General features: G+C 43.9%; 1 protein-coding gene across 3 annotated transcripts in view; it reads right to left on the reverse strand.

Annotated features, from left to right (window-relative positions):
* Positions 1-253: 253 nt before the first annotated feature.
* Positions 254-16,569, reverse strand: part of tiam2a (TIAM Rac1 associated GEF 2a) — a 92,407-nt gene continuing 76,091 nt past the window's right edge. For all 3 annotated transcript variants that reach the window (XM_080042877.1, XM_080042876.1, XM_080042878.1), the window contains exons 16-27: positions 12,093-12,311; positions 10,757-10,825; positions 9,257-9,382; positions 8,638-8,746; positions 6,291-6,470; positions 5,907-6,025; positions 5,238-5,346; positions 4,708-4,766; positions 4,492-4,594; positions 4,186-4,279; positions 2,698-2,852; positions 254-2,370 (exon numbers count right to left, since the gene is read on the reverse strand). In XM_080042877.1, the coding sequence (XP_079899003.1) occupies positions 1,643-2,370; positions 2,698-2,852; positions 4,186-4,279; positions 4,492-4,594; positions 4,708-4,766; positions 5,238-5,346; positions 5,907-6,025; positions 6,291-6,470; positions 8,638-8,746; positions 9,257-9,382; positions 10,757-10,825; positions 12,093-12,311 (2,070 nt within the window). In that variant the 3' untranslated portion in view covers positions 254-1,642. The remainder of the gene's footprint in view (positions 2,371-2,697; positions 2,853-4,185; positions 4,280-4,491; positions 4,595-4,707; positions 4,767-5,237; positions 5,347-5,906; positions 6,026-6,290; positions 6,471-8,637; positions 8,747-9,256; positions 9,383-10,756; positions 10,826-12,092; positions 12,312-16,569) is intronic.

The following is a 16,569-nucleotide window of genomic DNA, read 5'->3' on the forward strand; positions in this document are numbered from 1 at the left end:
TGAAAGTTCTTTTCAGCAAACAATTAAAGAAAAACGTATTAGGGACCACAATAGTACCGAAAAGTGTATAATATGGGAGCTTTAAAGAAAAACGTATTAGGGACCACTAAGACCATATAATATGGTGTATAATAGTACCGAAAAGTGTATAATATGGGAGCTTTAACTGAACTGAAATTTGAAAACATTATTCTCCAGGTGTCACTCACATATAGAACTTTTATTTATAAAACACTTCCATAAGAATGGGGCATTCACATTCATTGGTATTCTAGCATTAAAGGCATGGTAAGTCGATCTGAGAAGGTAAAGAATGTAGTAGTAATTTGCCTTATAGTACCTCAACATGTACTATATGCAAACAAATCGTTTTACAAAAATATCAGCTGCTTTTATTGCAAATTCCTGCCCTATTTCTTACCTGTACAGCATCAAGTATGTATAAGAGAATACAAATGTTTCAAAGATTATATACACAGGACACAAACAAAGCGAAACATTGGGGTTTGAATATTATTGCAGTTTAAATCATTCAATGAAGCAGCCATTTCTGAAAACCCCTTTCCAATGCATAAACTGGAAATTACAATCTTCAGCAAAAGACAACCAAAATGAAGTGGAAAATACATCCAGCTGTATTGCATCTTTTTTGATTTACTAATGGACCAAATCTTTAATCAGCGCTTCACCCAAAAAGTCACTTTGCTACATAATCAAACCTATGAATAAATAAAAACAGCATTAATTACATTAAAACCTGTACAGATAAAAAAAAAATATATATAGGCAAACAGTGTACTTTAGTGCACAAAATACAGCAAAAAGGCTTGGTTGCGAAAGTCAGTGTCTTTCCTGTATATTTAGGCCAAAGTCATCTCTTGTCAGGAAGTCCGACTGGACTGGCTTAGCTCTTTGGGTGTTCCTCACACGTCTGTGATAACCTTCACTCAGTGCCTCCTTTCGTTTAATTTTTGACAAATTCAAGTTGAAATAAGTGTTGACCTGCAGTGTCTGGTTATGTAAAGCCAAAAACAATTAAATACTTTACCAAGTCTGAACCAATGACCCCTTTGTGAAAGCTTACTGCCTGTCAAACTGTGAAACAACATCAAATCACGACAGACTCAACAAACTCATCTATGTCAGCATGCCATGGCTCAATATATGCACAGTGGACTTCCCCTTCTTTCAACAGAGTGATGACATTCTCCCTATTTCTTCAAAGAAAAGGTCAAAAATTTAATAGAAATTGCTAATCAGCACGGGCTGCAGGGGAAACCAGGATGGAATACGTCACAAAGATAGTTTGTTGGGAGGAGGCAAAGCCTGGAGAGCTAAGGAGATCATTGGAACACAGTGCTTGGCAGTTTCATTGCAGTGATTATAATTGGGACAGAAATCACTCGCTCCCCGTCTATAGGGGGATAAAGTGGGTCCGTCAGCCAATAGGCTTCCATCATAATAACAGATCAGTTACACCTTGCTTTTAGCAGGCCAGGCAGTGAGGTTAACTAAACTGACGTCTGAGCAGAGGCACTGCTTCAGTCACCCTGGTAGAGCCTGCCGTTAACTTCAGGGGGTTTGAGCAGCGCCTCTCACCTTTTTAAATTACACTAACTTGTGGCCTGGGTACAGTACAGTTCTACTCTGTCCATCCCGCCCCCAGTGACGAGGTGGTATTCCCAGAGTCTGCGGCACAGCTCTCCACTGGATCATAGAAACAGTCTTCATTCACTACAGAAGTCAGACTTTGGATGCTGAACTCTCTCTCCAGCAACTTGTTGATGTCCACCACCCCTGACGCCGACGTTGCATCCGTCTGGCTGTCCAGTGACCTGCTGTGTGCCTTCATGTTTAACAGTGCACCTTGGTTCCTTCTGAAACTGCTGGGTTTCCTCTTCACAGCATTGAAATGTCCCTGCGTCAATTTGGGTGTGGTCTCTGGAGTGTCCCCCACTCGCTCTGGTTGAACACACGGTGCAGGTGCACATTGTGACACAGCATCCTCTGACAGTTTGAGTTGGAGGAACTGAGCCTCAATGGCACTAGTTGGGGAACTGCTATCTGCACTGTCTCTCCTCGTTCCCCCCTCGCCAAAGCCGTCGTCGTCCTCGTCACTTAAAATATCAGACTCTTTCACAGCAGAGGGGGAACGGGGCTGTGAGTTGGATCCAGGTGTTTGCGACCAGTTCTGCTGCATCAGGGGAATATGCGAGTCAGAAGAGGTGCAAGGTGGAGGAGCCCCAGACAAACTATAGGTTCCACTGCTGAGGCTACCCTCGTCCGAGTCTGGTCCCAGCTTGGAATGCCCAGCTTGGGCGGAGAGATCTCCAACAGGTTGCCTACATAACCAGGAAGCCCTGGAGGAACCTGGTAACAGAGGTGGAGATGGAAGTCAGAAATGCCACTCTTATCTTAGCGCAACAGTTGCACCATAAGCCCCTCTACCATTTTATGACCTAAAACGTGAGATACAATCATCTCTAAACTACATGCATTCTTATCATTACATAGTTGACCTTAAAGGATAAATGCTAGTCAGCAAATACCACTCCTATGCCCTATGGACATGTTTTTATAGGGAACTTTCCAAAGAAGCAGTACTCGAAACAAATGCCAAGTGTTGTTTATAGATCGTTATATCAAATGAAATCCCTCCTCTTTCCGAAACACATTTTTTCTGAATGCTTATATTACCTAGCCTGGCAGAAGAAGGCAGGGTGCTGCGCAGAGGGGCCAGGCGCTCCTTACAGCCCCTCTCCAACGTTCCCTCGCTCCGCATGTTCCTCCTCACGTTCTCCCGCAGGATGGAGCGGATGACCTTGATGATGTTGACCTTGCTCTCTGGTACACTAAGTAGGACAGAGCAGACAAACCATAGTAACATGAGCACAGGTTGATTTCAGAAGCTAAATATAAATCAAGGGGATTGGTTGTGAGAGTTACATTGTGTCCCAAGTGAGATGGGTGATTAAATTCATTAGGAGTGATCCCAATTTCACAGTGTGAAATGAGAATGACCAATTTGGGCACAGGCTTCACTCACACCCTTAGGGCCCACTCACACTAGGGCAGTTTGCCTGTTCCGTGCTACAGGAAGATTCAGCACGATTAAAAAAAAAAAAAAAGTAGCCTTGACGTAATAGGTCGCGATGGACAGTCTCATATTTGTGCAGCACGCTGTTTATTATTAATATAACGGCCTGTCATCAGACCATACGTACCGGATGGTTTTATACACATCGATCGCTCCATCAAGTAATCCAAGTCAGAACTTTTTGTATGGGCAGAGATCGTTTTTTAAAGTGTCTTTATAAAGTTTCTTGTTAAACCTTAGTGTAGGCTACTGTTTCCTTATCACCGGGCCGCGTTCGTCTCCACCGCCATGCGTAAAGACAGTATTATGACAGCTGAAGGGAGGAAAAAGAAAAAAATCATCTGACGAACGTGAGTAAACACGAAAACCTTTTTGCTTTGCTTTCTGCGCTCACCTATTTAGCTCTCTCCCTCTTTTATTAGCCCACACCTAGGCCTACACACACGTTAATTCTCACGTGGGCAATTCTGGTGCCGACTAGAAAGGCAGCGGACGTTAACGGACAATGCATCCTTAATAAATTCACGTCAGGAACGCCGCCTGTGCGCTTGCTTGTGCGCGTGTCATCTCATTAGCATCTGTACTTTGGCCACGGCACACCTCTCCCAAGTGTGCCGTGACCAAGGGGCTGTTCCGTGCTGGAATACGGATGGCGTGGTCACACTAGCCAAACGTTCTAGACTTTAGTATGCAAATGAGCTCGTGCACGGGGCCGCGGCCCTAGTGTGAGTGGCCCCTTATAGGCCTACCCATGTAGACAGTTAGCTTTAAACTAATGGTTTCTCTGGGGACCATGCTATGAAAATATGCTACATGAGTAGGGGAAAAAAATAAACATTTATATTTTCTAGTGGATACACTTTCTCTTGACACTTATTCATCATCATTGCAGGTATAGTTAGATTTTTTTTTTTCAAATATCAAAGTTACAAGCTGCAGTGTGCAATGAGATAATACTGATATTATGACCATGCTGTTAGGGTCAAAGTTGTAATAAACCCCAGTTTTTTGCAAAATAAAATCCAGTCATGTGTAATGCAAACCAGAATTAACCATGCCTAATTCCACCTGAATGTTTAATCTCTGACCTGCTACACAGCTGGAAGACAGTCTCCGGTCTGCCTTCCACTTCAGACCTGGAGTGAATCAGTTCCCAGATGCAGCTACTCTCCGTGCCAGTTCCTGGAAGAGCAAGGGAATAAAGTAGAGGCTTTTAATCACGCAGTCCAAATATGATTTATGCTTTCAGAAGGAGATAAGAAGGGAGGGAGCTGAACAGAAATACCAGAATATGTGTTAGGGAAAGGGGAATATGGAAGGAGAGAAGAAGATTTAGTGGATCTACTTTGTGAGTGATTTAGTGGGGACAATGTGGCAGCGTGCCAGCCTCTTACCTGCATTATTTCCCAGTCTGATCTGCAGCGACGAGAGCGGGATGAGCCAACGGAACTTAAAGGGATCTGAATCTCCGTGAGAAAGTGCTGAACGAGGGTTGGTCTGATCACATAGAGAACGCCACATATGGGAAATGAGAAAAACGTTATGCTTCATGCCCAAGAAACCTTTTGTGACATGTAATAGTAGACGAGTGCAACAGACACAATCCTTACCATCTTCTTCTTCATCTTGTTGTTCTCCCTGTACACCAATATCACCACTTTCTTGAAAACTGGTGAGAGAAAACATGAACTTCTTAGTTTTGACTGCGAATGCCTCTTGGGGACAGCCGACTGAAAGAATGCAACCCACAGAAGTATTTTAGACGCCAGCTTGAAGCATAAAAGCATACCAGGGCAGCGCTACAGCTAGTCAGCTACTGAAATTCACTGAGAATTGTGCTACTTGTTGAGTCACACAATCTGTGTGGCTGAACAGAAAACCCAACACACTTGGTTTGAACTGATTAAACACTTTAACTGCAAACATCCATAGATGAGATTAAAAATGGATCCAATATTAATTAAATTTGGTCGTTTTTGCCCAAAGCCTTTGAAACAAAACAGTATGTGGAGTTTGAGAAGAATAGCAGTAATCACAATCATTTAAAAAAAAACTTTTGTTGTCTGGCAAAGTACGGAGATAGGGATTCATTTAACCAGAATGCAACAGCAATGCTGGCAGGGATGGTGTGTAGACTCACCAAACACGGTCATTTCAGGGTCTTTTCTGATGCGGCCCAATGATGGATGTGGGTTGAGCCAAACTACTGAGGAATGCATGAGAAACTCTCCCATAGAAATCTCTGAGACCTGAGAGAAACACATGAGGCGTTTTAAAAGAGGGCACAGGGAGAATGATAACAAGCTAGACTTTCAGCTATTCACTGCTATGTGAGATACATTCTGACTATCCATGTTGTCTTTGAAAGGAGTTCCACATACAGAGCAAAGTAGTGTTTGCATATGGGATGAATAGTGACTTTTAGGCATGCTCCGTCTGTTTTTTTATGAACTGAGACTTAAAAAACATTGAAAAACATACAGTACCTTAAACAACATTATTTAGCATTCACTTTGAATATTTATACTGCAGTGGTTACCAACTCAATATTCCATCAATTTGTAAATGTGTTCGATCCCTCGAGGCAGTGCACAGAGGACAGTGTAAACAGCATACACATTAAAAGATCTCAACTCTGATATACCGATCAAATGTATTGAAGTATATAAAACCGCATGATTAATATTTACTATTTGTATATTGTAGCGGGTGTACTGTGAAACTCAATATACAACTCTCGCCAAGGCAACTTGAAATATATTTACTATGCTTGACGATGCATACATCTGATTGTGAAATACGTGCCTACCTCTTTATTGTGGCCAGTCTGCTCAGCAACTAGCTGATCAAACACAGAGCCGTAATCCTCGTAGATCTTCTGCATCTCATTGATGTGGCTGGCTACCTTCTCCATGGCTTTCAGAGCCTCTGCGAGAAGGAGAACAGAATGGTGCGTTAACAGGGATCAATTCTTCACTGTATTCGTGGGTGCTTTGCATTACAGTAGCAGATTATATTTGCTCATTGTGTGTTCATTGTGTAATTGCCAAGTTATTTCCTGGCGAGATCTGTCGCATAATGTCCCATGCATGATAGCGAGGGAAGATAATTGTGAGCAGAGTGTATAATTTTAGCACATCCTTCCAGCGTGTGGGTGAGCATGTGTGTATGTAATATGTATTCCTCTCCCTACCGGTGAGGTGGTAATGCTCATCACTGTCGGCATCAGTAAGGGAGACCAGCTCTCTGAGCAGCAGGGGATACTTAAGGACCCTCTGCACCGGTTTAATCAGGTAGGACTCCAGGGTGGATGAGTGCTGCTTGGTGGGGTTCCTCGCATCCAGGAATTCCTTGAAGGCCCGATCCGTCTTTGCTGAAAAAATGCACACATTTTCCAACGTTAGTTTGGGTGTTTTTGTTTCCTGATGCTCTCATGCAAACATGTGTGGCTCTGTATTGTAGAGCACACTGCGATCTGACATAGAAACACGTTGGTTGGCCATTGCAGAATCAAGGTGCAATAAGCTGTCTCCAGCAGGGGGTAGTGTAGGCTTCTCATGAACCTACCATGACCACTGCAGTTTTAAAGAGTAAACTGAGGCTGATGCCTCTGTTATACTCTGAACATCATCTCCAAGTATCATCATGAATTGAGGAGAAAGTGTTTTCACAAACCAAAAGTACAAAAGAAAATCTAGCAGAGGTGTGATGAGTTTCTTAAATACAAAAAGCTTTTACCCTTTTTACAATTCTGTGAAATTAACAAGGTTTGGAACTATGGTTTCCTGTGAAGCAAAAGGCAAAGTGTGAAATGGAAGGTGTAATACAGAATGAGCCTTCTGCAAAGGTGGTGACATTTTCCCTAAGCAGTATGACTCCACATCCCTTCCAGAGGGGGGCCATTAAAGTATTAATTATAGCACTCCCAGCAACAGACAGGCAGCAGCATTGACACCTCCCAGAGTAATTGGCAGGCAATTAACGAGTCGACAAATAAACAGAGTAACTCAGGCAACCAGGGCCCTTGGCATGATGGGAAAAGGAGGGGGGGTAATGAGGATGGCAGAGATGGGCATATAATTACTTAAAGGGGTTGACAGACACCCACATATTCCTTGAGTGTGTCCTTGGATACACTGGTTCACTGGGTGTTCTGTATCACGCCAAGCCCACTATATACTCTGTGTCTGCACTGTGCAACTATCATCTGGTTATCCTTTGCTATCCTTATCTGTAATTTGCAATTATTGGGCTAAATGATGTTCTAATATTAGTTTATGTGCACCAGCTATAATACTCTGAACCCCACCATTTAAAGCTTTGGTTTAAGAGTAGGGTGTGTGTGATCCTTGTAAGTAGAGTACTGTGAATCTGGCATCTTTTCCATTCACTCAAGCCTTAAGAGGCATTTTCTGCCGAGTTGGCAATGCCCACAGACTAAAGGACTTGAGAGTAATCACTAGGCCAATGTCTGTCTGCAAAGGATAGTCAGTTACTTCTTACCATATGCAGTAAAACCTCTCCAAAAATAATAATTTAATAAATCTGATGTGTTTTGCACTGCATCTATTAAAGTGATAGGAGGGTTTTCTTCAGAGGCTTCTCCCAAACTATCTTTTCATGATCTTTTAAAATATTTAACATGGCAGATAACTCTTTGATACAACAGTGTCGCTTTGGTAACCATGTTTACCACACTTTATTCTTGCCTATGTAATTCTGACCCATCCAAGACTTTTTTTCTGAGAGTTTTTCCTCCATCTAATCCTATTAAATATCCATCCTGCTGCTTACTTCGAGGAATATCCCATGCAATTCTAGTAATGGGGCAGATTTAAGCCGCACAAGGGGGCAATTTGCCCACCCCCATCCCCCCATGTCAGCAAAGAAGCCAACCTTCTTACATTTCTCTCTGTACTGGGCAGGGTTCCCAAACAGTGGCAGAGAGGCTGGCGTCTGAGTGGGCATAAATCAACTTTAAAACGTCTGCCCTGTCACATGCTGAGGGAGACGCAAGGAATTATTATGGCTCTCAGGTGGCCACGGCCTCATATCTGCCGCTAGTGGACAAGGTTATCCAAAGTCTGCGTATTAATAAATGCATGTGTTTGTTTATGTATCATCTGCTAGTAAAACGAGTAATGGCTTTGAATGTTTAGAAACCATAGATCACAAAATGAAAGGCGGAGAATTTAGTTTCTCCCTGCTGTATATTGAGTGCTTGTTGGAGATACAACATGGGCTTCCAGTAAACTGGAGAGGCATCACACATCTCACTTTCATCTACTGTCTCACTCTGGGACATTTACTTTTCCTACATAATGGATTTTTTCCCCAAGAGAGGAAGCTAGAGCTAGTTAGTGCCGTGAGGTGCCTCTGATGCAACATAGGTGCAAGGAAGCTGAATTAATCAGGGTTGTGGTTGTCACCTTGGATGAGAATGTGTACATGCAGATGTATTTATTATTTGCCCATTCTCAATCTTACTTTGTGCATTTAGGCAGTCATGTAACCTCAATGTGTGTAGGTGAATGCATTACCTCTCTCCAGGACCTTCTGAACCTTGATGTGGTTGGCACAGAAGCCGCTGTACAGCTTGAAGTGGTCGGCGTAGTAGAGGAAGGAACCCCCAAGAGAGAACAGCAGCTTCTGTAAACCGAATGGATGTGAGAGAAAAACACAGTCAGACACTGAGTGTCACACACAGACGGAGAGAGAGAGAGAGTGAAGCCAAGTGAGTACAGAGAGAGAGGATGAAAGAGTGTGAACATGTGAGATCGTGACCGGACCCACTCAGCCTCCCCCACCCTATTCCCTCAGGAGACTATTCAAATGCCCTCTCTGTCCTCTCCCTCCGACCTAGCCTCTCGAGTACACTAGCTTTCAGCAGCTCACAATCCAACCAGTGAACCGCCGCCTCGATCAATAGACCCCACACCTCCTCATGTCAGGACTATAAATCATCAAGCCGGCGATGCCTCCTGTCACACAACCTCAATTATTTACCAGCCTTGGGATCTCAAAAAACATGCCTTTCAATTTGAATAGCTGCTGAAAATCACCTGGCTTGAGAATAACGTTGTTCTGTACACTCCTTGAATCCAAACTGAATTTATGGACATTTAATCGATAGTGTTACTGTTACTGTGCATGTCTCACCTTGAACTGGGAAGGCGTCTCCAGGGTGCTGAAGTCAGGCGAGGAGGCGATCCTCTCCTCCAACGTCTGTAGGAAGACCCTCTGGAAGTCCAACATCTCAGGCAGGCTGCCAAACAGACTCTCCATCTGAGGACGTGGGATAATGGATAGAAAGAGGGGAAGAAAGGAGAGGTAGTATGGAATAGTGACAAGGTGATGGATAGGGATGTATGAAAAGAAAATGCCAGAGAAAGGGAGGGGAGCGAGAAGGAATATGAGAAAACATAAAAAACGCCAAGATAGCTTGTAATTCAGACAGCAAAAGAGTCAGACAGCACTCTGGAGTGTTATAAACCCTCCACCCTGATGGCTTCATCTCTGACAAAGGCACTTAGGGACAAGCTATGGCCCCGCTGGAAATACAGCATACATGCATTCCAACTTCTACTGTCAAACACCCCCCCTATCCAGCACATACCCAGAGTCAACAGTTCCCCTTCATTAAAAGCTGTTCGGGGCCTAACATGCCCTTGTCCATACTGTGTCTGGACACGTCTCGCTGTCCCGTAATGGCCTTTTAATTTGCCCCAGTGCTCAGTGGACTATCGACTAGTGCGTCTTGGGAGAGATGTCCTGTGTTTGAGGTCACGCCTAGCACAGCACTGCACACACATGGCTGAAAACTGAAATGTAGTTTATCAGTAAGCTGCAGTAACTACTATATGTATGTTACAGGAACACACAATGACACTTTAATTGAAGGTGTTTTCAAGGTGAGACACTACAGGCACTGGGGTCAAGCACAGGTCAATTTTGAGATTTTTGGCTATTTTGCTTCCATACATCTTTTTTTTCATACTAGTTTAAATATAGAGCCAGAAATTAACATTTAGGTGTCTGTTTATGTCTGCATATTTCTCCTATACCACCATCACCATTGATTTTAGAATCGTAAAAGGCTGTGTACAAAATCTGTTCTGTAAAACCTTTGGAATCTAATATGTTGTAAAGATTTAAACCTTGGATTTATCAAACATCTGGATTTCTAGTTTTTAAAAAGATGCAAATGTACACATAATTAGTCAGAGAATGCCTAATATAAGTTAATAGTATTCCTATAGAATAAACATGTTATTCTATTAACCTGCCTTGTATTGTCTTAAATGAAGAAAAACATGCTTTCTCAATGTAAAAGGTGCCTTGATGTCAGTGGACAGCTGTACTGAGGTGTGTACATCTGAGGTGAATGCTTAAATGGTGGCTTTACTCTTTAGCTTGCCTTTATTGTTGTGTCCCTGTGGGACGCTAGAAGGTCAGTGTAGGGGGAATGCTAATTTGTCCTCCAGTCAGTCACAGTGGTAATAAGGGAGATATGGGCTAGTAGAGTTCATCGAAGTCACCTCTGGGTAATAAACACTAGATGAATTCGATGTCCTATATCAAGGACACCCCTCTGGAAGCAAGGCCCCCCCCCCCCCCCCCACATTTCTTTTACCATACTCTGCACACTACAACACCTACCTCGTCCAGTGTGAGGAAGGTTTCATTCTGCAGGGGTTTCAGGTAGATCTCAAACAAACAGGCCAGGTCCTGCGCAGAATACAAACAAAATTCAGAACAAGGTCAATGACAAGGAATCAAACAGTAAGATCAGATTTTATCAGTTAAAAAAAATTATTTACATCATCAGATAACTTCTTGTTTTTCCCCTAAGTAACCTCCAACTGTCTCCCTGGCCACACAGTCCCTCACCTCATCCCTCCATCTCCCCCCACTACTTTAATGTGGCCATAGCTTGTCTCTGTATCAGTGGGGATATTCTCATTAGGTTGATTTATGAGCCGCCACCTCTTCTACGCTCGTTTCCTCCCCAGCTCCCTTAGTCACTGGTGGTGCATGGATATGGGAGAGCAAGCCGCCATCAAGGCACAATCTCCCCCCTCAATTACAAATCAACAGCAGGTTGAAGGAGACGCATGCACGGGGAAAGGGACTTAATGAAAAATGGGCGGATGACGAAGAAAAGGGGCAAAAAATGCCAACAGTGACGAGTGTTGCAGAGAAAAGGAGATCATTAACGTGGCTGTTTAATGTGCGTCAGGGAGGAAAAGGTTGTATTGGAAAACATGGGGGCAGCAGAGTGATGGAACGGGGGAAAGATATATACGGCTAGACAGGAGGAGGAGGAGCTCAAATGGTGACTCAAGAAGAGGCCTTTTGTTCAGTTCTTGGTTTATTTTAGGCCATGGCACACCTAAGCAAAATCTTAAAAAGGATAAATTAAAAAATGTTGGGAAATACACTAGATCACTTTCTTGCAGAGAGTTTGATAAGAAAGTAAATACCATTCTCTTATCTGTACGTTAAGGTCCACCTGGAACCAGTAGCCTGTTAGCTTAGCTACGCATACAGTTGTGCATGATTATTGTTTGGCAAAGAGCAGAAAACTTTAGGTTTCCTCAACTGCTGCCAGCCAAGAAATAGTCCGGTACATAACCCCACATCAAATCATAACTTCTCTCTGGAGTCAGGACAAAGCCAGGCCAGCTGTTTCAGCATAAGAGCTGTATCCATCTTCTCATTTAACTTTCAACAAGTTAGCAAAAAGGCATATTTCCAAAAATGTTTAACTATTCCTTTAAGAAATTGGCAGCTGCCAGTGATCGTGATTTTGTCTTGGTAAAAAAAGAAGGAAAACCAAAGAATACATGTTATAACCGAGGAGTGAAAACAAAATGTGACAGTTGTACAGCTTTCTCAATATTGAATAAACATGAGGACGAGTTTATTCAAATATTCATGTTAGCTTCCTATAAGAAATTCTAATATGACAGCAGCCAACGCTTTATGGCCTCACCTTCACATAGGACTTCTCCGTGTCCACCAACTCCTGGATGACCTTGCGTAACCTCTCAGTGGCACTCATGTGCCTGGGACAGGGTCTGAGCAGGCTGGAATCTCCCGTGGGACCCCCTCCCTGTCTAGAAGGCTCCTTGGTGTCTTCCATCAAACCCCCAGGGCCGGAGCCAGTGCCTTCCTGGCACGACTGGTAGAGAGTGCACACTGTGTCCACGCTCTGTAGGGGGCGAAAGAGAGAAATGGGAGTATTTAGATAGGATCTATTAAAAATTTAAAAACAGTATTTTACTTCCCTCATTTAACTATTCACTACTAATGATTTCACCTCCATATCTGTATGAAATGATGATGTATATAATTCTACACTGTACATGGCCACTGATTCCCCCGGGTATACAAAGAGCGTAGTGGAGATTTAGTTATGCACTGCATGCTAATTGGCGTTGCATCAAATACTTTGCAGTGCATCTGAAAGACTAAGTGGATCCCAGCAGATAGCATTATATCACATTACATTCTTCTTCTAAATCCGTAATGGACAGTAATGCAGCTTTGTGTCGCATGTATTCCAGAAACATGCCCAGGAGATCCCAAGTGGTTATGTATTAGTTTGTATTAAGGGAGGAGGGGGTTAGAAGGCTGTTTCTGTATTTGCAATACCTTTTCTCATTCACAAAAAGTATAATTTCACCCAGACTGCCTTGAACTTCATTGATAGATACCCCATGAAGAACTCAACGTCATACCATTTACAGAGGCGTTCAACAGAAACAGATAATCCCCACTACTCTATACAGCATTGGACTGTATTGCCTAGGGTAGGGAAATTAAAGCCAGCCGTAGGCACCACACTGAGAAGGCTTGCCTGTGGCGGATAAGTTTTTTTTTTTTGTAGTCTGTGAGCAATTGTAGCAGAAAACGAGCCATTATCATCCATTCTGTTCTATTCCCTGGGACATAAAAAAAGGAAACAGTGAGGGAAAAAGCTCCATCTTTATATTACACTGCGGTTGCCACAGTAAGCTACATGCTCTACGTACATTCTTCCTCCTTACCTGACAAGCTATTCATGCACATCACTTCATCAACTGCACCCAGCTTTGCTGCACTGTACAGCGCAAGCCTTTAATTATGATGTGATTTGGTACGCTAAAAATAGCCTCTTGATGGCCACTCGTCCCTATTCCAAGCGAACGGCATGATGTAGCATTATAATCTGTGGCCAGTCACTAGAATCAGCAGGGGCTGATAAGTAATAGCAGGTTAAAATCCGCTGCACAGCAACAGAGAGACGGCCGCGGTGCCAGACCAAACAGCTGCTCAGCGCTCTCCGCCTTCCTGTCAGTGTGTCTCATGAGCAAGCATTCGAGTGCAGCAGACCACTAAAGACTGTAGAGCAACACACAGAGATCAATACACACACACACACCCCCTCTATTCTGACACTGCAGGCATTTACGCACACACACACACTTCTCGGACAGTGCGTGAAAGCTTGTCTGAGTTGTTCTGCTCTGAAACGGGTGTTAGCTACCTCCCATTAACACCAAAGCCCACACACACACACACTTCAATTAATAAGTGTATGACTCATCCGCTAGCTCTCTATAGCATGGTCACTATAAACAGTCCTCCAAATGCTACACTATATGAACCGCCATAGAGTAACATACTTCAAAAGAGAGGAGAAGAAAGAGACAGAAGGGGAAAATGCCTCTCTCTATGTCTTCTGTGTATGTCTGGGCTAAGCTTCTTTCATGTGATCCACCACCCACAGCAGCCTTCCACTCGGGAGCTCTTTGAATGTTGGATGATAATTATGAGGGGGAGTTAATGTCTCCCTGTGCATCGGTGGAGGGACCAATGTTCTGAATCGAGAAGGCCACACACACACACACACAAACTACATCAAATGGACATTACTGTACCAATAAACGTTATGCTCCATCATTGGTCAAAACAAGTCCACCATGCAAGTGGTGCTGTGCCACACACAGCACCAGCCAGCCTTCATTCACTAATAAAACACTATATTGCGCCCTGCAAGCAGACAGGGGGAGATTGTTTGAAGGAAGCAGAGGTTGAAGGATATCAGAGCAACATATTCATTAAATAGACCACTGTTAGCTCCAGACAGGGGAGGGCAGCCTTGTGGAGACCGATAACAGTCATATCTGCCTTTTATTTTAGCTACAGGCGCCCGCAGGAAAGGGGAGGGATGTCGGGGTAGCACACATTGTAGCACACACCGTCACTCAAGGGCTGAGTTCATTCTCATCACGTCCACATACTGAAAGGATATGTGCTCATGTCCGTCTCTAACACACAAACTGAACACACACACACACACACACACACTGATGGTAGAGTCACAGAACTGATGGGGAAAAAAGGTATTGTTTTGACTGGATGCTTGGTAATGTTTGCACATGGAAACACACTTACCCATTACAGGGCTTTCCTAACTAAGTGAGATTTTTTTGTCAACACCGAATGGCAGACACCTGCATTGGTGCGTGACCAGAAGGATGGAAAGAAAGAGAGAAGAAAAGAGAGGGAGGGGGCTACACACAGTTATGACTCAGGGAATGCAATTGCCTCACAACAATCCCACCAACGCAGCCTGACAGCTAGCCCAAATAACCAATTAAGAGCCGAGGATGGTAGCCAGCAGAGGCGGGAGAAAAGCCCAGGAGCGCCAGGAGAGACGAGCGGATCAGACAGCGCTGCTGTGAATTCCTATTCAGGCTTTTCTGGCTGACAGCTCTGGATCATGTTTCTACCTTTTCTTGACATGTATGCCTATAGTCAATTTAGAAAAGAGGTCTTTGTCGACCTGCTGGTGAAAAGGAGAGAAAAAAATGCGAGCGGCTGTTGAGTCATTTTGTCTCCGTCTACTCCGTTTCCTACTGACGGCGTCCAACAGCCTCTCTTTCTATGCCCACTTGTGTACACACCTGTAACACCAATGATTTCCATTTGCTAGATCTCCTACAAGTTAAAGCAAAGGGTTCCCATTACAAAATGCTGTACTATATCAATAATCCAAAAAGTCTTTATTGTTACCACTCACTATCAAGAGCAGAGATACTTCAGAAATACAGTGGAGTGCCAATGACTATATATCCTCTCTTTTAAAAAGAGGCCCCTTCAAAAACTGCATCAAATATTACAACATCTCTAAATATTCACTTGCTGTCCCAACTCAAAGCTGTGTTTACCATGAAGAGCAGGCGGTAGAGCAGCCTCCATGCTGCCGTGGCCTGGCGCTGGGTCCTCCGGGCCAGGGAGCAGCCCTTCCTACGCAGCCGGCCTCCCCTGGATGCTGGCATGGCAGCTCCAATGTAAGACTCGAACCAAACGGGAGAAATAAATTTGTGACAATTCTGTAAAGTTGGCTTGACCGTGTTGGAGACCTCTATATTCTTCCTCGCTCCGTCCAACTCTGATTTTCATCCGATGGTGGGTCAAACCCCTCCTCGACTTTTTCACCCTCCTCCTCCTCCTCTTCCTTCCTTGCTTGCCTGCTTGCTGATTATCGTCCAGTGCCAACTGTCAATCTGTTAGGCCCGGGTCAGAAGCCTCAGTCTCGAGTACACCTATGCCTCTTAGGGATTGAGCCATTGATCCTGCATCCTGCCGTTGTGTGAGCGTAGGCAGAGGAGAAGTGCTTGCTGCCGGCTTTTGTTGCATATCCATCAGTGGTGGGGGATCTGGCCACTACGTTAGTGCAAATAGTGGGTCTTCTTACACGTTTACTTTCACATCCTGCCATCCATCCAACTTCCCTCCATCCATTTGCTTCCACATATCGCCCCCATATTCCTCCTTCCTCTTCCCCTGCTTCTTCCTCTCCTTTTCGGTTCCATGTGACCTCAATATAATTTCCAGAGAGCTGAATGTAGAGGCCTGGGGGCTGGGGCTGTATCACTGTCCAGTCTCTCAATAGCAGCAGCACAATGCAGACTGTTCTGGCTTGTTACCTCCACACACAGAGGAATGGCTGACTCCAAAAATGGGGAGGCTCTGAGCCGGTGGGGCTAACCGAGCAGGAATGTTAACTATGGTCTCGCACAAGAACACAACATGACTTCTATATCGCTCGTTACACAGGGTCGTTTCTCGTGGAATTAATAAACAGATTATGAAAACTTGTTCTGGGGGTAACAAATTAATTGAAAGGATAATGATTTACTATTCAAAAGCTTGGCCACTTTCATGTCTGGTATCCTATAAAAAGATGATGCAGTGTCATGGTGTGTGTCAAAGTTCCTGAGACTGAATTATCTCTGAGTCTCTTCTTGAAGGCCATATTGGTACTGAACGAAAAGTGAGGTGAGTTATGTAACTAAAGAATCATCAAAATGAGCAATTTCAATCCCACCTAGTTCTACGTGTCCACACAACACACTGAGTAATGGCTGCTCGATGTAGGCTTTTTTTAAAGCTTTCTGACTGAGGCCTCCATGCTCATG

Source organism: Ammodytes marinus, assembly GCF_949987685.1.
Source record: "Ammodytes marinus genome assembly, chromosome: 15".
Taxonomy (NCBI): Eukaryota; Metazoa; Chordata; class Actinopteri; order Uranoscopiformes; family Ammodytidae; genus Ammodytes; species Ammodytes marinus.